General features: G+C 40.3%; 1 protein-coding gene across 1 annotated transcript in view; it reads left to right on the top strand.

The window, feature by feature from the left end:
• VWA3B (von Willebrand factor A domain containing 3B) overlaps positions 1-25,716 on the top strand; it is a 195,928-nt gene that overhangs the window by 148,494 nt on the left and 21,718 nt on the right. Inside the window, 1 exon segment of the mRNA XM_060116976.1 lies at positions 9,862-10,066. Within this exon segment, the coding sequence (XP_059972959.1) occupies positions 9,862-10,066 (205 nt within the window).

Here is a 25,716-nt window from a genome sequence, read left to right as displayed (position 1 = left end):
TCCCTGGTGGTGCAGTGGTTAAGAAACCACCTGCCAATGCAGGGAACACAGGTTTGAGCCCTGGTCCGGGAAGATCCCCTTAGCGGAGCAGCTAAGCCTGTGCTCTACAACTACTGAGCCTGTGCTCTACAGCCCATGAGCCACAACTACTGAGCCCATATGCCACAACTACTGAAGCCCGCGCACCTAGAGCCCATGCTCCACAATAAGAGAAGCCACCGCAATGAGAAGCCCACGCACTGCAACCAAGAGTAGCCCCCACTCACCACAACTAAAGAAAGCCTGTGTGCAGCAACGAAGACCCAATGCAGCCAATAAATAAATAAATTTATATAAATAAATAAAAATAAAAAACTGAAGTCATCCTAGTGGGTGTGAAGTAATATCTCATTGTGGTTTTCACTTGCATTTCCTTAACAATCAATACTGTTGAACATTGTTTTGTGTGCTTGTTGATCATGTGTACATCTTCTTCAGAGAAATATCTATTCAGGTCTTTTGCCCATTTGTAAATTGAGTAGTTTGTATTTTGTTGTTGAGGTGTAAGAGTTTTAGATATCAAGCCTTATCAGATATATGATTTGCCAATATTTTCTCCCATTCTATAGACTGTCTTTTCACATTCTTGATAATGTCCTTTTTTTGCCCAAAAGTTTTTAATTTCTAGGAAGTCAGTTTATCTATTTTTCCTTTCATTGCTCCTGATTTTAGTGTCAAATCTAAGAATCTATTGCCAAATATGAAGTCATGAAGATTTACCACTGTGTTTTCTTCTAATACTTTTATGGTTTTAGCTGTTACATTTAGGTCATTGATCCATCTTGAGTGAATTTTTGTATATGGAGTGAGGTAGGGGTTCAACTTCTTTTTTTTGCATGAAGATACCCATTTTTTTCCTAGTAACATTTGTATAAGAGACTATTTTCTAGTGTCATTTGTTTAAGAGACTATATTGAACAGTCTTGGCATATTTGTTGAAAACCAATAACCATATATATTTGCATTTATTTCTGAACTCTCTTTCTATTCCATTGGTCTATATGCTTATTTTTATACCAGTACCACACTCTTCTGACAACTGTAGTTTTGTAGTGAGTTTTGAAATTGGGAAGTGAAAGTCTCCTAACTTTGTTCTTCTATTTCAAAATTGTTTTGTTATTCGTGGCCCATTGAAGTTCCATATGAATTTGAGGATTAGCTTTTTCATTCCTGCAAAAAAACCATTGGAATTTTGATAGGGATTACACTAAATATGTAGGTTACTTTGGAGAGTATTCCCAAGTTAACAATAAGTCTTCCAACTCATGAACATGGGATATATCTCCATTTATTTAAGTCTTCAGTTTTCTTCAGCAATATTTTGTAGTTTTCGGTATACAAGTCTTTTACCTTTATATTATTTTGTTCTTTTGGATACTATTGTAAATGGAATTGTTTTCTTAATTTTATTTCCAGCATATAGAAATACAACTAGTATTGCTAGTATGTAGAAATACAACTTATTTTTGTGTGTTGATCTCGTACCTTACAACTTTGCTGACTTTATTAGTTCTGGTAGTTTTGCAGCAGGGGGAATCTATGGAATATTCTATGTATAGAAATAGTCATCTACAAACAGAGATAGTTTTACTTCTTTCCAACTTGTATGTCTTTTATTTCTTTCTCTTGCTTAATTGATTTGAGAATTCCAGTATAATATTGTTTTTTTGTTTTTGTTTTTGTTTTTGTTTTTTGTTTTTTGCGGTATGTGGGCCTCTCACTGTTGTGGTCTGTCCCATTGCGGAGCACAGGCTCCAGACGTGCAGGCTCAGTGGCCATGGCTCACGGGCCCAGCCACTCCGCAGCATGTGGGATCGTCCCGGACCGGGGCACGAACCTGTGTCCCCTGCATCGGCAGGCAGACTCTCAACCACTGCGCCACCAGGGAAACCCTCCAGTATAATATTGAATAGCAGTGGTGAAAGAAGGCATTCTTGTCTTGTTCCTGATCACAGGGAGAAAACTTTCAGTCTTTTTTCATTGAGCAGGATGTTAGTCGTGGGTTTTTCATAAATGCCCTTTATCATGATAAGAAAGTTCTCTTGTATTCCAAGTTGATTGTTTTTATCATGAAAGTGTGTTTGTGCAATTTTGTCAAATGCTTTTTCTGCATCTATTGAGATGATCATGTGGGTATTTTTTTCCTCTGTTCTATTGATGTAGTGTATTAAATCAATTGATTTTCTTAGGTTGAACCACCCTTGCATTCTTGGGATAAATCCCACTTAGTAATGGTGTATAATCCTTTTAATGGTCTATTGGATTTGTTTTGCTAGTAATATGGTGAGGCTATTTAGTTCTATATTCATAAGCAGAAATGTTCGTGTAGTTTGCTTTTCTTTAGCATCTTTGTCTGGCATTGGTATCAGATGAATCTTGTCCTCATATAATGTATTTGGAAGTGACTCCTCTCTTCTGTTTTTTGGGGATTGAATAGGATTGATGTTAACTGATCTTTTTATGTTTGGTAGAATTCATCAGTGAGGCCTTTTGGTCCTGGACTTTTCTTTGTTGGGGGATTTTTGATTACTGATTCAATGTCTTTATTATAGGCTGTAGAGATTGTCTGTTTTGTGCGAAGTCAGTTTTGGTAATTTGTGTGTTTCTAGGAATTTGTCCATTTGTATAGATTATCTAATTTGAAAACATACAGTTGTTCATATTATTCTCTATAATCCTTTTAATTTTTGTAAGATCAATAGTAATGTCCTTGCTTTTGTTTCTGATTTTAGTAGTTCTGTCTTTTCTCCTTTTAGTCAGCCTAGCTAAAGCTTTGCCAATTTTGTTGATATTGTCAAAAACCAACTTTTCATTCTGTTGATTCTGTTATTTTTCTATTCTCTCTTTTGTTTATCTCTACTCTAATCTTTAATATTTCCTTCCTTCTGCTGGCTTTGGGTTTAGTTTTCTCTTCTTTTTCTTGTTCCTTAAGGTGTACACCTAGGTTGTTGATTTGAGATCTTTCTTTCTTTTTACTAGACATTTACAGCCAGAAATTTCCCTCTGACCATTGGCTTTGCTGCATCCCATGTGTTTTTATATGTTGTGTTTTCATTTTTATTTATCTCAACGTATTTTCTAATTCCCAATTTCTAATAGTGATTTCTTCTTTGACCCATTGGTTGTTTAAGAGTGTGGTGTTTAAATTTATACATATATACTTCCAGTTTTCCAGTTTAATCTCTGTTATTTCTAGCTTCATTCCACTGTTCTGGAAAAGGTACTCTATATGATTTGATCTTTAAAATACTTTGAGAATTTCCTTATGACCTAACATATGGTCTATCCTGGAGAATGTTGCATGTGCATTTAAGAATACTTATTTTACTGTTGTTGGGTGAGGTGTTCTATGTATAAGTCTAGTTGTTTTATAGTGTTTTCTAGTTCTCTGTTTCCTTTGTGATCTTCTGTCTGGTTGTTCTATTATTGAAAGTGGGATATTGAAGTCTCCTTTTTGTACAACTGTCTGTATCTTCCTTCGAGTTTGTCAATGTTTGCTTCATATACTTTTGGGCTCTGTTGATAGATGCATATGTATTTACAGTTGTTATGTCTTCTTGGTGATTTGACATTTTTATTAATATAAATAATGTCCTTCTTTTTCTCTTGTAAAAGTATATGACTTAAAATCGATTTTATCTGATATTAGTATAATCATTCTAGCTCTCTTTTGGTTATTATTTGCATGGAATATCTTTTTTCATTTTATCATGTTCAACCTATTTGTGTCTTTAAGTCTAAAGTGGGTCTCTTTATAGTAGCATATAGTTGGATCGTGGTTTTTTTAATCCATTCTGCCTATCTCTGCCTTTTAACTGGTGAGTTTAATGCATTTACATTTACAGTAACTACTGATAATGAAGGACTTACTTCTGTCATTGTGCTATTTGTTTGGTATATGTCTTGTCTATTTTGTTTCTCAATTCCTCCAATAACACCTTCTTTTGTATTTGATTTTTTTTCTAATGTATCATTATGATCCCTCTTCATTTCCTTTTTTACATAGTTTTTCATTATTTTCTTAATGATTACATGGAGATTACAGTTAACATCCTAAATGTATAACAAATAGTTTGAATTGATATCAACTCATTTTCAATAGTGTACATTATCTCTGTTTCTATCCAGCTCCATCCCCTCTTTATATTGTTATTGTCACAAATTACATCTTTTACATTATGTGTCCATTAACATAAGTTTATAATCATTGTTTTATGCATTTGTCTTTTAAATAACATAGGAAACAAAAGAGGAGTTACATACCAAAAATACAAGAATATTAGCTTTTATATTTACATATGTAGTCATCTTTGCCAGTCATCTTTTTTTTTTTTTTTTTTTTTGTGTGTGGTATGCGGGCCTCTCACTGTTGTGGCCTCTCCCACTGTGGAGCACAGGCTCCGGACATGCAGGCTCAGCGGCCATGGCTCACAGGCCTAGCTGCTCCGCGGCATGTGGGATCTTCCCGGACCGGGGCACGAACCCATGTCCCCTGCATCGGCAGGCAGACTCTCAAAACCACTGCGCCACCAGGGAAGCCCTGCCGGTCATCTTTATTTCTTCATATGGCCAGTGTAACTTGTCTTCCAGTGTCCTCTTATTTCATCCTGAAGAGCTCTCTTTAGCATTTCCTGTATGGGGAAGCCCTACTAGCAACAAACACCCTTGGTTTTTGTTATGTTTTAACAAATGTGTTAATTTCTCCTTCATTTGTGAAGGATAGTTTTGCCAGATATAGAATCCTTGCTTGATAGTGTTTTCCTCTCAGCATTCTAAATGTACCATGTCAATGGACTTCTCTGGTGGTCCAGTGGTTAAGACTCCGCTCTTCCAATGCAAGGGGCATGGGTTCAATCCCTGTTCAGGGAACTGAGATCCCACATGCCATGCAGCACGGCCTAAATAAATAAACAAACAAACCCTATCACTGCCTTCTGGACTTCATGGTTTCTGATAAGAAATCAGCTGTTGATCTTATTGAGGATTTCTTGTTCATGAGCCACTTTTGTTCCTTTCAAGATTCTCTGTCTTTGTCTTTGTCTTCAACAGTTTGATTATAGTATAGTGTCTTGGTATAGCTCTCTTTGAGTGTATTCTGCTTTTCCTTCACTGTACCTCTTGGATTGTGTAGATGTATGTCTTCCATCAAATCTGGAGAGTTTTTGGCCATTCTTTCATTTTTGCCAAATATTTTCACCCTTTTCTCTCTCATTTCCTTTTGGCACTCTCATAATGCATGTTGTTAAGCTTGATAGAATCCCATATGTCCTTTAGACTCTTCTTCATTCTTGTATTCTTTCTGCTCCAGACACTATGTAATCTCATTTGATCTATCTGCAAGTTTGCTGATTCTTTCTCCTGCCTGCTCAAATCTACTGTTAAAAGCCTCTAATGAATTTTTCATTTCACCTATAGTACTTTTCAGCTCTAGAATTTCTGTTTGGTTCATTTTCATAATTTCTCTTTATTGATATTGTGTAGTTGCTCATACATCATTCTCAGGATTTCATTTAGTTCTTTGTCCATGGTTCCCTTCACCTCTTTGAGCATATTTAAGACAGTTATTTTAAAGTCTTTCTCTACCAAATCCAGTGTCTGGACTTCATCTGTCAGTTTATTTTTTTCCATGTGAATGGGTTATATACTTCCATGCTTCTTTGTATTCTTTGTAATTTTTTATTGAGAACAGAACATTTTGGACATTGTAACGTAGTAACTCTGGAAATTAGATTCTCTACCCTCCCCAGAAATTTCTGTTGTTGCCTGATGAAGGCTGCAGTTGTCTGTTTAGTGTCTTTCCACACTATTTTTGCAAAGTCTATATTCCTTGTCATGTGTATTCACTGAAGTATTGTTTCATCTCTGTGGTCAGCCCATGACCTGACAGAGATTTCCCTAAATGCCAGCCTCTCTCTTCATTAAGCATTCCCCTGGATACTGTAAGTATTCAACTAGATTCCAGAGTTCCAAAATAGCTAATTCTATCAATAGTTGTTTTGGTGAAAAAACAAATTCCTTGACTTCTCTACTCCACCATCTTGCATGACATCACTTCCCTCCTCACTATCTAAAGCAAGGTTTGAGTAAGTTATGAGGCCTTTATTATATTGAGATAGTTTCCTTCTATTCCTAGTTTGTTGAGTGTTTGAATTTTTAATCACAAAGAGTGTTGAATTTTGTCATAATTTTGCTGTATCAATTGAGATGATCAAGTGGTTTTTTTCCTTCATTCTGTTACTGTGATGTATTATATTGATTCATTTTTGTATGTTGCATTCCAGGAATAAAATCTCACTCTTCATGGTGTATAATCCTTTCATAATATGCTGTTGAATTTGGTTTGCTAGTATTGTGTTGAGGATTTTTGAATCAATGTTCACAAGGAATATTGGGCTGTAGTTTTCTTGTGGTATCTTTGTCTGGCTTTGGTATCAGGGTAATGCTGGCATCATAGAATGAGTTTCAAAATGTTCCCTCCTCTTAAATATTTGGAAGTATTTGTGGAGGATTGGTGTTAATTCTTCTTTGAATGTGTGGTAGCACTCTCCATGGAAGCTACATAGTGCTGAGCTCAAGTTTGTTGGAAATTATTTGCTTACTGATTCAGTCTCCTTACTAGTTATAGGTCTGTTCAGATTTTTTATTTCTTCCTGATTCAGTCTTAGTTGGTTATAATTTTATAGGAATTTATCCATTTCTTCTAAGTTATCCATTTTGTTGGTGTCTAATGGATCATAGTAGCCTTTTATGATCCTTTTTATTTCTGTGACAACAGTTGTAATGTTCTCTCTTTCCTTTCTGATTCTAGTTATTTGAATCTTCTCTTTTTTCCTCTTAATCTAGCTAATAAGCATTTGTCAGTTTTGTTGTTCTTTCCAGAATCTAACTCTTAGTTTCATAGATTTTTTTCTATTGTTTTTCTATACTCTATTTCACTTATTTCTGCTCTAATCTTTATTTCCTTCTTTCTGCTAACTTAGGTTTAGTTTATTCTCCATTTTCCCAGTTCCTTTAGGCGTAAAGTTAGGTTGTTGATTTGAGATTTTTCCTCTTTTTTAATGTAAATATTTAGCACTATAAATTTCCCTCTTATGACTGCTTTTGCTATATCTTAGACATTTTGATATGTTGTGTTTTTATTTTTAAATATCTCAAGATATTTTATAATCTCCCTTATGATTTCTTCTTTGACCCATTGGTTGTTTAAGAGTGGGTTGTTTAATTTCCACATATTTGTGTATTTTCCAGTTTTCCTTCTGCTACTGATTTCTAGTTTTATTCCATTGTTATTGGAGATTATACTTTATATGATTTAATCTTAAAAACTTTTAACACTTGTGTTCTTACATGTGGTTTATCCTGGAGAGAATGTTCCATGTGCACTTAAGAAGAATATGTATTCTGCTGTTCGCTGGTGATGTGTTCTGTATATGTCTGTTAGGTCTAATTAAACTATAGTGTTTTTCAAGTCCTCTGTTTCTTTATTGGTCTTCTGTTTGGTGGTTCTATCCATTATTGAAATCTCCTCCTTTTATACTGTTTCTTTCTATTTCTCCCTTCAATTCTGTTTATGTTTGCTTCTATATTTGGGAGCTCTGAAATTAGGTGCATATATATTTATGATTGTCAAATCTTCCTGGTGGATAGACCCTTTTACCATTATATAATGTCCTTCTTTGTCCTTGTAACAATTTATGACTTAAAATAGTCATAATTTGCTTATTTATTTCTTCTGATTGACGAAGTGTGCTTTTGAAGCTCTCTAGTGAATTTTTCAGTTATTGTATTCTTTATATATATATATCTTTATTGGAGTATAATTGCTTTACAATGTTGTGTTAGTTTCTGCTGTACAACAAAGTGAATCAGCTATATGTATATATATATATCCCCGTATCCCCTCTTGAGCCTCCCTCCCACTCTCCCTATCCAACCCCATTAGGTCGTCACAAAGTACGAAGCAGATCTCCCTGTGCAATGCAGCAGCTTCCCACTAGCCATCCATTTTGCTCAGTTATTGTATTCTTCAGTTCCAGAATTTCTGTTTGGTTCTTTTTATAATCTCTATATCTGTTGATATTCTCATTTTGTTCATGCATCATTTTCCTGATTTCATTTAGTTGTCTGTATTCTCCTTGAGCTCATTGAGCATTTTTAAGACAGTTATTTTCGATTGTTTGTCAGGTAATTCATAGATCTCCTTTCTTTAGGGTAGATTTCTGGAGATTATTTTGTTCCTTTGATTGGGCCATCTTTCTCTGTTTCTTTGTATGCCTTAGTATCTTTAGGCAATATTTGGGCATTTGATAAAACAAACACTTCTCCCAGTCTTTACAGATGGCTTCTTACAGGGGAAGACCTTCACCAATCGTTCTGGCTAGAGATTCTGGGACCCTCTCACACCTTTTCTGGGGATATGTCTTTTCTAGGCTTGTGCATGTCATTTCCCAGTTGAAGAGGTTTTGCCCCTGTTTTTTTCTCAGGAACCCGTAATCTCTGCTCTCCCTGGTGTCTGTCTTTAGTACTGCAGTATCTCTCATGCTGTAACCACCCATGAAATTTGCCTTTGTTCTCAGCTGCCCCAACCTGGCATCCAAAGTATACTGCCATTTTTATCAACATTCTGAGTCAAGTGAGACAGAAGCCAGTCTCTCGGGCAGCCCCACAAAAGACCAAAATTTTGGATACATGTTGAATAGGAGTTTTCTCCCAGCTGCTCTGCAGTGTGCCAGGGAAGGTGATGGGCTTGGCCAGACAAAATACAACACATTTTCCTACTCGCTTCAATGCCTACTCTTCTTGGCTTTGTGCTCCTGGAGGGCAGGTACATTTTAACTGGTTTCTAGAATTCTCACAAAGGCAGTTTGGTCTTTATATGGTTAGTCACCATCTTTGTGGGAATGAGGGCCTGGGGTTTCTCATTTCACCATTTTGCTGACATCACACCAATTTAGATTTTTTAATAAGAATTTTTAATGTCTTCTGTTGACAAGTTTGTTTGTGGATTGAGTCCTGTGACTGTACTGGTTTAACAGTGTGCTCTTCCAACACCCAACGTCTAAAAAATGCCATGACATTTTCAACAATAAGAGAATGACAATTATGAAATGTTTTTCCTCCCCCATGTCCCTCAATCAGTCAATCTCTGTACCCTCTTCCATGAGTATCTGACTCAGAAGTACTGGGACTGGAAACAGAATCCAGGACTTGGGACCTCCACACCCCACTGGGTTCCCCTGGAATCACACAGCTTGTTCATCAGCTGATAGAAAGTTTGGCTTCTGTTCTTTGTGTACCAAAACAGTGAAGCCAGAAAGTTTAGGCCTATTTAGGCTTACAAGAGGAGAGAAGATAAAAATAGCTAAAATGAGCTAATAGGAGAATTACTGCACTGAGACAAATATTTGAGTTTAGTGTTTGCTTTGTTTTCCAGAGTCACTGCTAGGCATAGTTGTGTGAAATTTCTTTGAAACTCACTGTTGGTTCTGCCAAATGTTAGACCTAGGGAGAAAGGAATGGGTTCCAAATACGGTGAAAAAATTGTTGAAAAAATAACTTATGTGTATCAAACTTCTATAAAATCAGATCATCAAATTAGGTAATGGGGAAAAGTGCCTACCATGCCTCGGAGATGATTGTTTCTAACTTGCATAAACTACCAAAGCCCTGGCGGGCCAGAAGGCATGGCTGTGATTCTGTCAACTGACACCTGCCATCTGCTTTGACAGATGTTTCTCGGGAGGGTTTACAGAAAAAACATCTTTCCATATGTTTTCTATTATGATCACTTTATGTTTCTCTTTCTTCTTCTTCTTTTTTTAGGTTAGGTGCAAACAAACCAATGCGTTACTTAGAAAACAAGGCAGCTTTAAACAAGGCATTAGAACGGTTGAACTGGCCCATTTCATTGAAGGAGCTGTCAGTGCTGGAGAATGAAATCCTAGCTGGGAAAATGTACATGCAGCAGGCCATGGAGCTCCAGGAGGCTGCCAGGAAGGAGAATCATGTGAGCAGGGCCCTTGAAGAGGTGTGTACCGTGGAGGTGTTTGTATTCCCTCCCTCCCTCCTATCCCAAGCCCTTGCCATTCCTGTGCTGGCCTCCCCTCTCTCCCACCTCCCACTGCACTGATTTCTAAGAGTTACAGCCAACCCACTTAAGGTCTCAGGACTTCTTTCAACAGAAAGGAAATGCCATTTGATTTTACTCTGGCCTTATTTTTAAAACAATACATGCTTTAATTGAAAAATAAAGCTAAACAGAAGTATTGTGTAGTGATTAAAAGCCTGGACTTTGATATGAGCCAGACCAAAGTCCAGCCTCAGATCTGCCACCTAATAAATCCCTGTGTGATCTTGGCCAGTGACTGTGTCTCTCTAAACCTTAGGGTTATTTTTTTAATCTGTAAAATAAGAGTGTTAATAGTATCTGCCTCATAGGCTTCTTATGGAAGCAAAATGAGCATTTAAAGTACTTAATATTGAAAGCTCCCCCCATAAGTGTTTGCAATTATTATTACTAGTAAAACAGACCTTCTACAAGGAAAATTTATTTTCTGGCAGCCATATTATTTATTACCACTTTGTATCATTTACTTTTAATTGTTTTTCTTCCTTGAATAAATTTTACACATAATTGCAGTTAGAGTATCCATAATCATTTTATGGTCTGCTTTTCAATTTAGCATTGTCTCATGTATTTTCTCTGTGTTTTTGCTGAATCATCAGACTGATATTTTTTGTGGTTACATAATATTCCATGGTGTGTAAATACCCTGATTTGTTTAACTCTTCACTGGATGTTGGACATTTGAGGTTTTTTTCCAATTTTCTTCTCTTTCACATCATGTTTTAATGCTTCTATAGTGCATATAGTTGAACTATTTTGCTAGGATAAATTCTTAGGTGTGGGATTCTTGGACCAAAGGACATGAACATTTGGGGGCTCTAAATACTTGCAGCCTGTGTAATATCCTCTTTCTGACTATAGTAGGGTGTGTGTAAACCTGGAACAGTTCATGCAGAATCTTACTGAGTTCTATATAATTTTCATATATTCACCATATGATAGTCTAAAAGATATATCCAAGGAACTGACCTTTGAGATTCATCTTTTTTGATTTCAGTCTTTGCTAAGTGATACCAGCTTTGCCTGGTTTTAAATTCTGTATTTGCTGTTCTAGATTCTTGTGTTTTATTTGCTTATTTTTATTTAATTTAATTTTTCCCCTGCAAATAGCTTTTTTTCCTTCAGTGTAGAAAGCTATTTCTTTTGTGCAGAGTACAAAAGTTTTATCATATCTTTATTTTTATTTATATTTTTGTTTTTATTTATTTAATTTATTTATATATATTGGGAGGGGGGTGGTTGTTTTTATTCAAAGTGACCTTCTCAAAGAGTTGTTCAGTCTTTCTTTGGAAGGCACCATCTGATGACCCCAAACATGTGGCTGTCTACTGGCCTTCCTCACGTAGATGCCCTGTAAACACCAAGAATCAAGAAGACTGAATTCAAATGCATTAAATCCCTCTCCCTGGAAATCTGCTCTTCTTTTCCTCATGCTTCTTCCTCTCTGTTCTTTCATTTATTCATTGAAATATGTATGAGTTCCTATGAGGTACCAAGCCCTATTCTAGGCACTAGAGGTACCTAAACACATGGACCAAGTCCCACTCTTATTCTAGTTGAGGTGAACAGATAGGTTCTAAATGATGGACTTTTGCATGTTGAGCTCTGGTGACATTACTGCCTAACAGCAGAATTTGCAAGCATTATTCTTTTATCTATACTTTATATTAAATGTTAAAATGGGAAGTGTTGCTAATGAAGTGAAAAGAAGCCTCTTGTGTTTCAGAACGTAGTGTAGTCTCCTGAATTTGTGGGAATCAAAAGCTTATTGTTCATGGGATATGAATCAATTGCTCTATTTCTTTATTCCCTTGTCCACAGAGTGGGAATTAAAATAATTTCCACAATTTCTTCATCCAAAAACATTTGTTCACTCCCTACCATGGATCAAATTCTGTCCTTGGCACAGGTGGTCTCAGCCTGCCACATTCTTCTCTCTTTCCTTGGGGCCTCCCAAGGTGATACTATACACTGGACACAAAATAGGGGTTTGTTAACAGCAATGGAGACATGGACCCAGCCTAGTGGAGGAGACATACTGGCATAGAACATAACCTTTGTGAGAGCTGAGACCTTGTCTGGCCTTACTTGTAGCTGTATCCATAGCTACATCCACTGAGAATGATGCCTGGCACACAGTGGACACGCAAAAATATTTATTGAAGGAATGAAACCCAGATCCTTATAGCAGAGTATTATAAATATGACAACAGAGGCATAGCCATAGAACAACTGGAAGATGGGAAAAAGCGAACGATTCTGGCTGAGGCGTTGAGGAAGTCTTCATGGGGGGGATGATTGAATTTGGTCTGGAAGGATGTGTAGGAATTTGAGGGGGGGAGTGTGAGAAATGTTCTGAGTGAGAGAAACTGTTTGTGCAAAGGCAGGAAGGTGGAAAGAACATGGCATGTTCACCAGGGGCGTGGCAGGAGACAAGACGGGAAAGGGAAGATGGCCTCAGAATACAAGGAACTTGGAAATCTCTCCTAGGATCAGGAACCAAGTCTGTAGGAAATGGATACCAGCAAGGAATTTTCAGCAAGTGGAGGACATGAATAGATTTGTGTCTTGGAAAGATTATTTTGGCAGCAAGATGAGGCTCAGTGTAGGGGGGAAAGACCAAAACCAGGTGCAGACTCCACTGAGAGGCGTTGAGTCCTTGAGTCAAGCCAGTACAGTGGGGAGGGAATGGGTGAAAGAGGTACCAGTTGGTGGAAAGTGAATGTGTGGGGTGAGCCAGAGGGCAACGTTGAGGATACCCACAAACTTCCCGTCTTGGACAACTGGGAGACAGAGGCACGGTTAGCCACCACATCCGTGTCACCTCTGCTCCACAGAGAGACAGCCCCTCTGTCATTCTCTAACCCCTTTCCACATTTTTGTTTTCTTCACAGCACGTTTCGTTTCACCACCTGACATTATGTACGTATTTGTTCATCATCTGTTCATCATCTGGAATGAGGGTGGGACTTGGTCCCTTGTGTTCTGGGTATTCCTAGTGTTGCTGGAGTATTGCTTGGCACCTTGTAGGCACTCCCAGGTATTCGAATGAATACCTGAATGAAAGAACAAGAGGAAGAGGTACCATGAGAAGCAGAGTGGATTTTCAGGGAAAGGTAACTCACTTTAGGTCCTCTTGATTCTTAGATGTCCACAGGACATCCCGGCAAGAAAGGTCGACAGGCAGCCATGTGTTTGGAGCTTAGGAGAGAAGTCCATGTTAAAGAGATAGATTTGGAGGTCATTTGAGGTGCTGAGAAAGGAAGAGGAGACTGTGGAGAGGGCCAAGACAGGAAAGCTAGAGGAGCAGAAGGCCCAGGGTAGGGAGCTTTGATGTCAGAGCCTGAGGAGGAGAGACAGCAAGAGCCCTGGGTCTGGAGTCAGAGAGACCTGAATGCAAGTCTCAGCACTTCCCGACGTGGACCTTCCTTAGGCACTCTAAGCCTAGATCCCTCATCCTTAAATTAGAAAAATCATAGTAGCCACCTGCAAGATGGTTGTGAGACAATGCACATAATATGCTCAGTACAGTGTGCCATGCTAAATGCTCAACAGGAAATGCCCTCAACACCCCTTGCCCGTCATTGCTATTTCCATTGTTAAAATATTACTGAGGAGTTTGGAAAGTCATACAGGATGATGTCTGAAAACCATTTGATTTTCAAGAGGGAGATCATTAGTGATCTTAGCCAGAACCATTTTGGTGGCATTTTGGGAGTGGAAGCCAGTGTGCAGAGGATGGAGAAGTAGAGAGCAGTGGAGAAAGTAAATACAGGAAGTACAGACTTTTTGTTCAAGATCTTCCTAGAAAGCAAAGGAGAAAAAATGGAGGGAACTTAATTTATTTCTTTATTTTGGCTGTGTTGAGTCTTCGTTTCTGTGCGAGGGCTTTCCCTAGTTGTGGCAAGCGGGGGCCACTCTTCATCACTGTGCGCGGGCCTCTCACTATCGTGGCCTCTCTTGTTGCGGAGCATGGGCTCCAGATGCGCAGGCTCAGTAGTTGTGGCTCACAGGCCTAGCCACTCTGCGGCATGTGGGATCCTCCCAGACCAGGGCTCGAACCCGTGTCCCCTGCATTGGCAGGCAGATTCTCAACCACTGCGCCACCAGGGAAGCCCTGGAGGGAACTTGATGTGGGAGCCAGAGTGAGGAAGACATTGAGTTTGTGTAATGGTATTGATGGGTCCACTGCTGCCCCCTTTCTTGGTCAGGGGCTAAGGCTGTCCTTTCACTGCCCTGTCCCTACATAGGGTGACCAGAGCCCCCACTGTCAGTTCAGGAAAGCACCCATGTGCCCAGGACAATAGCCCGTAGGTAATGATGGGCGGGGAGGGGTTCATAGGTGGCAGCTCATCTACACAGTTCTTTCCACTCTCAACATGGCCCTCTGCAATGGAAGATTTTCTGTATTATTTTCTTAAAACGGTACTTCTCCTTACCATGTGTGATGTATTGTGTGGTTTTTTTTTTTTTTTTTTTTTTGTGGTACACGGGCCTCTCACTGTTGTGGCCTCCCCCGTTGCGGAGCACAGGCTCCGGACGCGCAGGCCCAGCGGCCATGGCTCACGGGCCCAGCCGCTCCGCGGCATATGGGATCCTCCCAGATCGGGTCACGAACCCGTATCCCCTGCATCGGCAGGCGGACTCTCAACCACTGCGCCACCAGGGAGGCCCTATTGTGTGGTATTTTTATTCCATTTTTATCGTGCTCTGTTGAGTTGATTTCATGACCTGCTAACAAGTCTCATCCTTCAGCGTGAAAAATGGTTCGGACCAAAGCTCAAGATTGCAAGGCCTTTTGAGATCCTGGGGTGAAAATCCATCATAGATGCAAGTCATTTTTATTGACTCATATAAAAAAAGTCTCACTTTAAATTTTTTTAGCAGAGGCCAAAGATTTTGATCAATGACTGTAATTTGGAGAGGAAGAAACCATCTGTTTTTCATTAAGACCCCCCTAGAGTTTATTGATAACAAGTAACAAAAGGTGATCAAAGTTGGTCGGAATGGGATGCCCAATCAGAAATGCCCACATGTGTTCAGAAGGGAGTGGTCACTATTGGATCCACTCCAGAATATGTTATGGAGTCTGGAGGTCTGTGGCTCTCTGATTCTTTCCCCTACAGTACGCTGGCACCCAGAGTAGCTGCCGCATTGGTTCCTGAGTTTGGGACAGCTTCATGATTTTTCTGTTGGTGAGGATCAGAGGTGGGGAGAAGTGGCTATACATGCCAGTGTCTGGCTAGAATGCGCTCTGCTTTTCCACTCAGGCTCTCACTGGCAGTCCCTTGCTGGCCTCAGGATCAGATGTAGGGCAAGAATCATTATCCCACCTGCTCTGCCCAGCACCTTATACTGGACACATTCCATGATTAATTGTCCCTCCATATTTCTGTAATCTGCTAGTTTTGTGGCATCCCTGGAGACAGGTGCTTGGCTTACTGACTACATAATGAAAGATCTTAATTCTGAAATTGTAAATTCCACTTGAAAGCTCCCTTCACCAGCACCCCTCTTGTTGCCATGATTGCAGAGTCCAACGTCATCGGCCACTCCTGAGCCCTCAGAGCTGCAGTATGGTGGAAATCACCAAGGGCATCTGAGTTGTAATTAACTTTCCCAAGTTTTTGCTGGGAGCCTGGTCTAGGGCAGCTCCAGCTATGTTGTCCTGCAGCATTTCCTTAGTAAATAAGGATTGTTCTCCAGAGCAAATCCCACAGAATCCAGGCCCAGAAAGATCCAACGGGCTTTCTGCACCCAACCTTGGCTGCCTTGAAAAACTCGGAGGCAGAAAGTCTTGTTAAATTTTAAGTAGCTCTAAACAACCCTAATAGAGGCCTTGGAAATGTACTTACATAGTTGGCTGTACGTGGTTACTTTTCCAGGTTGAGACTGGCAAGCATTGTGGAGTCTCTAGCTTTGAAGAATGACAAATTGAGTGCTTCACTCCATGGAAAACTGTCCAGGAGAAAGAGAGTGTTAGGAAAATGCACAGCAGGAGGGAGGATATGGGGGAGGCTGGGTGAGATGGGAAATGGAGAATGAAGGGACGAAAAGAGACCACGTGGATTTGAAAACATTATACTGGGTTGTGACTTTGACACTACACAGGAGAACGTTAGTTGGGGAGACTTAGAGAGAAATTTCTTTTGAGTTGTATATAAAATGAAGTCAGAATAAGTAGCGTCATTTGTTATATCTGCTCCCAAATAATAATTGGACCATTTGTCATCCTTGCATTGTAACCCATCCTCTTACAGCTCTCATTATTCCCTCTTTAAGGGGAGAACGGAGGCATCACACCTTAACCCTTTATGACTAGCCGGCCTTTCTCATTCCACAAGTAAAACCTTTAGTCTCTTCTGCTGATACTTGGGTCTGGTAGGAGGACTGACTCCTTAGTGACAGTGACACAGAAGATCCCCTGGTGCAAGGGTGGGGCATTAGCAGGTGTGGGTTGTGCATCAGTGATGCCATCACACAGAGAATGACACATGCACATTCAGGCCAGTGCCTTGGTGATACATTAACATATGGAAACCAGACCCCTGATGGGTTCCTGAGAGATAATGGTAGGACATGTGGCCAGGGTGGGACTGAAATCCCAGAGAGAGTGAGGTGCCTGGATGGGATGTGTGAGGATGCCAAAGAGAAGATGCTGCCATGTCATGATCATGCCACAGTTAGCTGGGGATTTAAGGAGAGGATCCTGCTCAGGAAGACCAGCCACTGAAGGAAATTCACAGAAGGGAAGAAAAACTCACACCAACTCTAAATAGTATCCAGAAAGGTTTCTGTCTAGTATCCTGATGTTTAGGAGTGGGAAGGAGGGTATCAGCTCCAGGGACAAAAATCACTGCCAGATTGTCTTTTCATTCTAAAGCTGGAGACAACCATCTTGGCTGGAGATTTCAGCTGGGTGGACCCTAGCACTCTTTTGCCACAAGGCTCATCTTTTTTCATTGGCATAAATTCTACCCTAAACAGGTTTGGGGATGGTCATTGACCTCCCAGTCTGAAGGAGGAGAACCAAATGTGGAGGGCTTATCAGGAGGGTCCAGGCAGGAAACAGAATCCCATTCAGTCACTTCAAGTGAAGAAACATTAATGAAGGGGCTATTTGCAGAGGCGGAGGCAGGTCTACGGCAGCCAAAAGGGGATTTCACCCCAGCACTGGCAATAGCAGGAATTTGTCACCACCCCCAGACTTGAAGGGTGAAGGAAAATAGTGCTACTGGAGCCTGTAAGAGTGAAGGCCACTAGCCAGAGTAGGAAGTATTCCTAGAGAGACAAAGGGCAGGGAGGGAGCACAGAGCCAATACCCCAGTCTTCCTCCCCCTGCTGCCCTCTGACCTCTCACCTCCCATTGGCTCAGCCTATTGGAAAGTCAGCCAACAAGAGAAATTGGGTCATGTTGTCCTTGGGGGTTCAGCCTCCTGGGGCATGGAGCGGGGCAGGGCAGAGAATGGACCTGGGGGCAGGTGGATGGCCCAGAGTAACCAGCACAGAGATCTCTTGAAAAGTTTTCTTAAAGGCCCAGCATTTCTTTTTATGCCATCACCTCGTGTGAGGTATCTGTATACAACCACAGCAGACAGCTGGCGGTGGTCCACGCTCCAGGCAATGACACAGAAGTGGCTCCAGTGTATGGCTGTGGTGCATCTCTGGAGTAGCTGCCTGTAGATAACTATGTCAGTAACATCCGAATTGCAGGCCACAGCGCTGTAGTAATGTTCAGGTTTAAATACTTAAAACATTTCAAGTTTTTCTCTCTTTGATTCTTCCCTAAAAGAGCAACAAGGGAGTATTCCCTGAGAAGATGTTACAAGTGTGCTCTTCAAGCTAGGGAAATCGTCCGATTCAGCATCTAATGCATATTTATTAGGTTCCTTTGCTACTACCAAAACAAACAAACAAAAAAAAACCACCCAAAATAAGTTCACCCTCCCACAAAAGCCCTTTGAGTTGCTATTGACTGAGATTTGACTGGAGATTTTACTGTCAGCATGGTTAAGTCTTCTCCCTTGCCCAGTGCTGGGGACCTGTCTGGGGGCTGTCTGGTAGTTCAGGGCATCAGCCTGTAATTGTTTCCTGAGCTTCCTAAGCAGCCCCTCACACAGCACAGGAACCACATCGGGAAGAGGGGAAGGCCAAGCAGCTCACCAGTCCTGATCTGCTCAGGAAGCAGCCCCCGGAGAGGGGAAGTGGAAACCCGCACAGAAGTTTTGGGGACACGTGTTGCTCATGCTGTGTTTCCTAAAGTTATGATGTTCCCTGAGGAGGAGGGGGAAACAGCTCCGAAAAAGCACGACCCTAATGCTGCTTTGGATTTTAAAGCACGGCTAAGCGCCTGAGGCTTCTGAAAGGGGACGATAATTCTCTCTGCACGTCCTCCTGGCCGCAGCTTCCGCCTTAAGCCTTGGGCTCACGCACGGTGTCCTCAGTGTCCCCAGGAGCCCAGTGCCGACCTGCTGTGCTTGTGAGAGATCTTGCAAGGAGTCTTAGCTTCCTCTTCAGACCGGAGCGGCTGAGGCTGGAAATTCCACCCAGAGCTTCACTTCTTTAGCCTTATGGTTTGACTCCTGTTAAAATGCAAATAGCCTAGGAAGGAAAGCGCTCCAAGTCCTTTCAGTTCTTTACCATGGGTCGGTCACTCTGCTGCCTAGAGGGGCAGGGCAGGAGTTTGCCACCCCTGATTTACGTTTTCCTGTAAGGCCTTTTTCTCATTTTCTCTCCAGAACCCATTTCCAAAAGGGATGCAGACCCTGGATACTCTTGTGGTGGAGAAACCCCTCTAAATCTAAATGAAGGGGGAGATAGTGAAGGTCAGAAAATGCTCCAGGCTGGCTGTATCCTCCTCACCAAGGTTTTAAAAAGAGTTGAATTATTCAGAGACAGTTTGCAAATATTCTGGTCTTATAATTAGGTATCCTAGCGAGAGGAAAGGTCAGAACATGCCTGACACTACGTGTATTATCTTGATTAGCACAGTCACAGACTTTACTTGGCTTTAAGGACAAAACATGGACAGACAAGCCCTTGGAACTGCCACTAGTACAGTTTGGGGATTGGGTCCAGCAGAGTTCAGTGATTTGGGACAGGAAAAAATATAGTGGTTTTATGACAAGATTTTGAGCCGAAGACTAGTTCTAGTTACATCATGGAAGTGCATTCTGTACCTGATGTGAAAACATGTTGTTTATTAAATGGAAAATTCTAAAGCATCAAACATTTAGTAACTTTACTCCCCAATGCAAACCTGAGAACATGACCTTGAAACTAAGTAATGAAATGAAAGGAGGGTAGACCATGTTGGATCCTGATCTGCATCACCTGATAATTGAATCTGGCAAAGAAATGAATTGGATTCTCTGAATTTTGGAGACAAGGCAAAATCAAATTATCCAGTGGACAGCATCCCTAACTGCCAGCATCATTGCCTATCTGACTTCCTCACTGAAACTGGCATGCAGTTACTCCCAGGCACTTGAACCTAGAGATGGGTCGGCTTATTTATTTAGTGCTAGCATTTCTTGTTCTCTCATTCTCCATCCCCTTGTCCTCCATAGATTTTTTTTTTTTTTTTTTTTGGTAAAGAATGTTATTTTATTTTATTTTATTTTGTTTTTTATTTTTATTTTATTTTATTTTTGGCCGCACAGTGCAGCATGTGGGATCTTAGTTCCTGGACCACGGATCAAACCCGCACCCCCGGCATTTGAAGTGCAGAGTCTTAACCACTGGACTGCCAGGGAAGTCCCCATAGATTTCATTCTAAAGCCCAGTAGCATGCTTGTATTGTGCACGTGCATAGGTGACTGATGGCAGGAAAGGAGCAGGGAAGCTAATGTCCTCTAGTATGGGCTGTAAGGGGTCTCTAAAGTCTTCGGCAAGACTCAAAAACAGAGGGATGTCATCTTTCTGGAAAGGTGCTGTCCACTTTGTGGCTGAAGGGATGGTGTGTCTAGCTGCCCTGATTGATGTCCTTCCATCCTGGAAGACCAATGCTCTATTTCTGTGAATGAACCATTGTATTAATGCTGGCCCTGTTGGTTTGTTTTGCCACGGCTTCTCTGCTCTATCTGTGGTGTCGGTGAGTTGCCTCTGCAGGGATATGGAAGAATCACTGAGTGTACAGTGAGCAGTTCCTTCCATAAAGCTACGTGCTGTGGAAACAGCCAGAAATGAATTCTTGCCCATAGTAGTAACTGTTGGAAACAAGAGCAGAGTGAATGTGAGTGTGCAAAGCCCTTTAGTAGCTGTAATGATTCTTTCAGGTAAACTCGAAGATGTGTGAATGACTCGAATGGGAGGTGACACTTTTCAGCGATTTAAAAAGGCAGTTTCTTAGGTGGCATTTTCAGTGTGTTAAAACTGAACACCGGCAGCCCTCTGTATCACTTCTGTTCGTTGCTGCTGCCCTTGCAGGGAAGGTCCTCACAGAGTGAGTGGTTTTCCTATATCAGATGAATTGGGAAGTGAGTGACAACTATGGAAAAAAAAAAAAAAAAGAGCTCCCTGATGATTTCTGGCAACTGACTTCACAGATTTGTACATGTGAAACTGTAGAAAGTAATCACATTGGTTAGCTTCTGGCTAGTATATTGAGAGAATCAGTATTTGGAATCTAGAGATCAAAAGGGGCTATTTAAATAAATTATGTGATTATACTCATTTAGAATTTTGAAAAGGAGTTTTAAATGTATCTAGGCATAGGTTCTAACAAATGTCTGGTCTGTTGATGAAATCTAAAGGGGAAAACTCGCTTTCTGGAATCGATGTGGACATCTTTTGTAATAACAGGTTGTTACTGGTCTGGAGGTGATAAGACTGTCTGATGCCTCAGGGACCAACAGCACCTCCCTGGCTGATTGGTCTTTGATATGAACACTGATGGTGTGAAGTAAGGTGGCTTTGGAGGTTCACTTTATGTACAGGTGAGGTATTTATGCAACAGCTGATTTAATTTGGCTTATTCCAAATTCTCAAGATTCTAAATTCTATCAATAATGAGAATATACTGTACATGGAATCTTCCATCGAGGAACTGACTGTAGGAAACTGTGGTGTGGGCATCTCTTTGGAGTATTATGATGGAAAACACTGCTATTCTTGTCACAGCTCTGGCCATTACATTTCCTTTATATTGTAAAAACTACAAGCAAGGGTATCATGCTTGTGTTCCTGTCCGTGTACACACATAGCCTGACGGTTTCTCCAGCACTGCAGAAAGGCTAGTAAGGCCTAGACTCTCCTGGACAGATATAAGAGGATGTTAGAGATCATTTATTTTATCCCCTTATTTTGCACATGTAGAAACTGAAGCCCAGAAATGTTAATAGACTGCCCAAAGTCACACAGCCACCTGGACAGCACTCAGTCCCATTTCTCCTGTCCCCTGGTCCAGTCTCCCCCCTTTGAGGCCATTTCAGATGGGCAGGAGGTCATTCTGATTGCCCATGGGAAGGAGTGCTTAGGTTTCTTCTCTGGGTGAAGCCCAGGAACAGGCAAATGACATTCACCAGCTACCAGTGATGTTGGGCCATCCTCTTTGATGTATTGAGTACATCGGTAAAAATAGAAATTCCATGAGAATAGAGGGTCCCCAGCAAAATTCAACTAGATGGGAACATCATAAACAAAAGGGTGGTGTTCATCTTACATTTTGTGGCCACAAAGGCTACAAGCAACACAGGTCTGAAGACTTGATCATATCCCACCATCCTGCAAGAGACTTTAAGCCCTTAGTTCATTATTTCTTCCCTGAGGACCTAGCTCTAACTTTTCAGCTCCCAGGAAATAAAGCATACTCCCATTTCTTTTAGTGAACCTGAAAAGTATCACCAAACAGATACAAATGATAGATGGCTGCAAAATGCTCAGTTATATCAGGGCACCAGGGAAATGAGCTGCAGGTTTCAGGAGCCCAAACCATACTGAACATGAATCATGACCCAAGAGTAAGTGGTGTTCACACCACCTGAAGTTATTTAAATTTTTATTGTCAATTGCCTCATAAACTAGAGACTTGCTTAAGTGAAGGCCAGCAGATAAACTCATAAAATATGCATCGAATACTTTATTGATGATATAGCTATAGCAGTGCAAAAAGATGGCATCAAAATGCATGTGAAAACAGTTTATATTGGCTTTGTATCATGGAGAAGAGGGGCACTTGATGGTCTGCAAAGATGAGAAGCTGGTGAATGATGTCATTGGGTGCTTTGATTGGGTTGGAGGACTAATTTCTTTGAGAAATCCAAAAATTAATAAGTTAAGGGTCAAGAAAGAAAAAAATGAAAAAAAATCTGGGTGGGAAGACCCCCATTTTCTACAATATAGCAATTTGAAGAAAAAGGCCTATTTTGTTTATTTTTTTATTTAAGAGTAGATTCAGAAACTTCTATGTTCATTCACTTCTTCAGCCCACTATCTGCAAAATACCATGAGCAGTTACACAGAGGAAACAAGAAGTAGATGGCTGCCTATTTTAACCTTTTTTAAAAAGGCAGATGTATACAAATATAATTTTCACACCATAAAATTCACCTATTTCAATTCAGTGATTTTTAGCAAAACTGACAGAGCTTCAACCACCACTACAATCCAGTTTCAGAACATCTCTATCACCCAGAAAATATCCCTCATGCCTATTTGGAGCCAGTCTCCATTTACACCTCAAGCCCCAGCTAACCACTAATCAATTTCTGTCTCTATAAATTTGTGTTTTCTGTAAGTTTCGTATATAAATGGCTGAGTAATATTCCATTGCATTGATATACCACATTTGTTTACCCATTTCCCCAGTCCACTGACATTTGGATTATTTCCATCTTTCCATTATTGTGAATAATGCTGATATGACCATTCACATAAAGGTGTTTGTGTGATAAAAATTTCTATTTCTTGGGCTTCCCTCATGGTGCAGTGGTTGAGAGTCTGCCTGTTGATTCAGGGGACACGGGTTCGTGCCCCAGTCCGGGAGGATCCCACATGCCGCGGAGCGGCTGGCCCCGTGAGCCATGGCTGCTGGGCCTGCGCGTCCGGAGCCTGTGCTCTGCAACGGGAGAGGCCACAACAGTGAGAGGCCCGCATACCGCAAAAAAGAAAGAAAAATTTCTATTTCTCTTGGCTAGATGTCTAATAGTGGTATTTCCAGGGCATACAGTAAGTTTATGTTTAATTTTTAAAGAAACTGCCAAAAGCTTTTCCAAAGTGTCAAAAATCAATTGACCATAAATGTAAGGATTTATTTCTGGACTCTGAATACTGTTCCACTGATCATATGACTGTCCTTAATTCAGGAGCACACTTTCTTGATTACTGAAGGTTTAGAGTAAGTTTTGAAATTAAGAAGAGTAAGTCCACCAGTTTGTTCTTTTGCAAAATTATTTTGGCTCTTCTGGGTCATTTACATTTATGTGTAAATTTTAAGATCAGCATCTCAATTTTGGCAAAAAAAAATACTGGGATTTTGTTTGATTTATGTAGAATCTATAGATCAGTTTGGTAAAAATGACTATTTTAACAATATCAAGTTTTCTCGTCCATGAACATGATATTCAGCTTCTTAGATCTTTCATTTCTCTCAGCAGTGTTTTGTAGTTTTCAGTGTATGAGCTTTTCATTTATTTTTGATAAATTTATTCCTTAGTCTGTTCTTTTTGATTCTATAAATGGAATTCTTTTCTTAATTTTATTTTCAGACTGTTCATTATTAGTACACAGAAATACAATTTTTTCTTTTTTGTATATTTAACTTGCATCATGACATCTTGCAGAACTTGTTAACACTAGTAGTGTTTGTGTGCTTTCCCCAGGGTTTTCCACATATAGGATTATATCATTTATGAAGAAAGACAACTTTACCCGTTCCTTTCCAATCTGGATGCCTTTATTTTTTTCTTGCCTGATTGCACTGGCTAGAACATCAAGTACAATGTTAAGTAGAAGTTGCAAGAGTGCCTGGCCTTGTTTCTGATCTTAAGGTGAAATCATCCCATATTTCACCATTAAGTGTCATGCTTGCTGTAGGCTTTTTACAGATGCTTTTCATCAAGTTGAGGAAGTCTCCTTCTGTTCCTGGTTTGTTGAGAGTCTTTATCATGAAAGGCTGTTGGATTTTGTCAGATGCTCCTTCTTCATGCATTAAGATAATAATATGGTTTTATTCTTTACCATATTAATTTGGAGTATTACATTAACTGTGGATGCATAATTATGGATGTTAAATTAGCTATGCATTCCTTGGATAACTCCTCTTTGGTCATTGTGTATAATTCTTCTCATATGTTGCTGGATTTTTTGCTGATATTTTCTTAAGAGATTTTTGCATCTATATTCATGAGGAATATAGGACTGTAGTGTTCTTTTTCTTGTGATGTCTTTGCCTGTTTTGGTATTGGGGTAATACTTGGCCTTCCCTTTTCTAATATAAGTGACCTTCTTAGTAATTTCTGGTTTCCTAGGGTTCCTCTTTTCAGTCCTTCAGCCAGAAATCCAGGGTTTTATGTCCCTAACTCAGTCATGTGCTTCCACATATTGTGCTTGCCTTTGGGACCAAACAGAGGCTAGATACATAGAGAGAGAGAACCGTGGGGGTTCACCCACCCTGTTGGAGCAAGATTCCACTCCTGCAGAGTTTTGGCTCCTTCAGGCTCGTATTGCCAACACTGCTGCCACTGCACAGAATTGCTTAGGGACTGAGGTCTGAGTATGGAGGGAGAAAGGGGAGAAGGATTTCTGTATTCTCTCCAAGGGTTAGGAGTTCCTTTTCCCATTCCTCAAGCCAGAACTAGAGGGCTTCTTTTAGAGCTCTCTCTGTCTATACCCTGGAGCCCACTTCTGTGTTTTGGGCTGTCTTGAGGTCAGGCCAGGGAATACCAGAGGAAAAAAAATGGTAAACACCCTACCAATTTGGTGGTACTTTGAATTCTTGTCTTCTTTTCCAACCCATTTGCTACCAATCGCTTTTCAGAATTCTTAAATAGATTTTACCTAGAAACCCAAACACTATATGTCTGTTTTTTATTTTGTTTTCTAGTAATTCATTTTAAATTTATTTTACAAGATCGTTGGTCCTCACATTGATTGGAAATCAAAAATAATGACTTTTCTGGATGATGGAATGGAGGCTTTTGGGGTTTTTTTGGAGGAGTAGTGGAGATTGGGTCTTTCTACTAATGATCAGTCATCAAGCATAGAAAATAGGACTTTAGATAGAATTGGACTTTACAGATCAAAAATGAAGCTAACAGTTTCTTCCTGTAGTGGACACAGCAATCACATTCACTCCAAGCCTTGATTCATGTGGTAGCATTTGGAAATAACAGAGCAGTACTTTCCTTTGTTTTTTCTGAAACTGCCTGGGGGTGAAGTCTTCCCAGAGAGATTATAACTGAGCTGGGCTTTGAAGGGGTTATCTGGAACACAAAGGCCCTTGCTCATTTTTAAATATCTTTTTTTCTCTGTTCTTCAGATTGGATGATTTCTGTTCATTTGTCTACAGGTCTCTTTCCTCCATCGTATCAATTCTGCTATTTAGCCCTTCC

Source organism: Mesoplodon densirostris, chromosome 14 (genome assembly GCF_025265405.1).
Source record: "Mesoplodon densirostris isolate mMesDen1 chromosome 14, mMesDen1 primary haplotype, whole genome shotgun sequence".
NCBI lineage: Eukaryota > Metazoa > Chordata > Mammalia > Artiodactyla > Ziphiidae > Mesoplodon > Mesoplodon densirostris.
The sequence above is the reverse complement of the archived record's forward strand: the minus strand, read 5'-3'. Positions and strand labels throughout refer to the sequence as shown.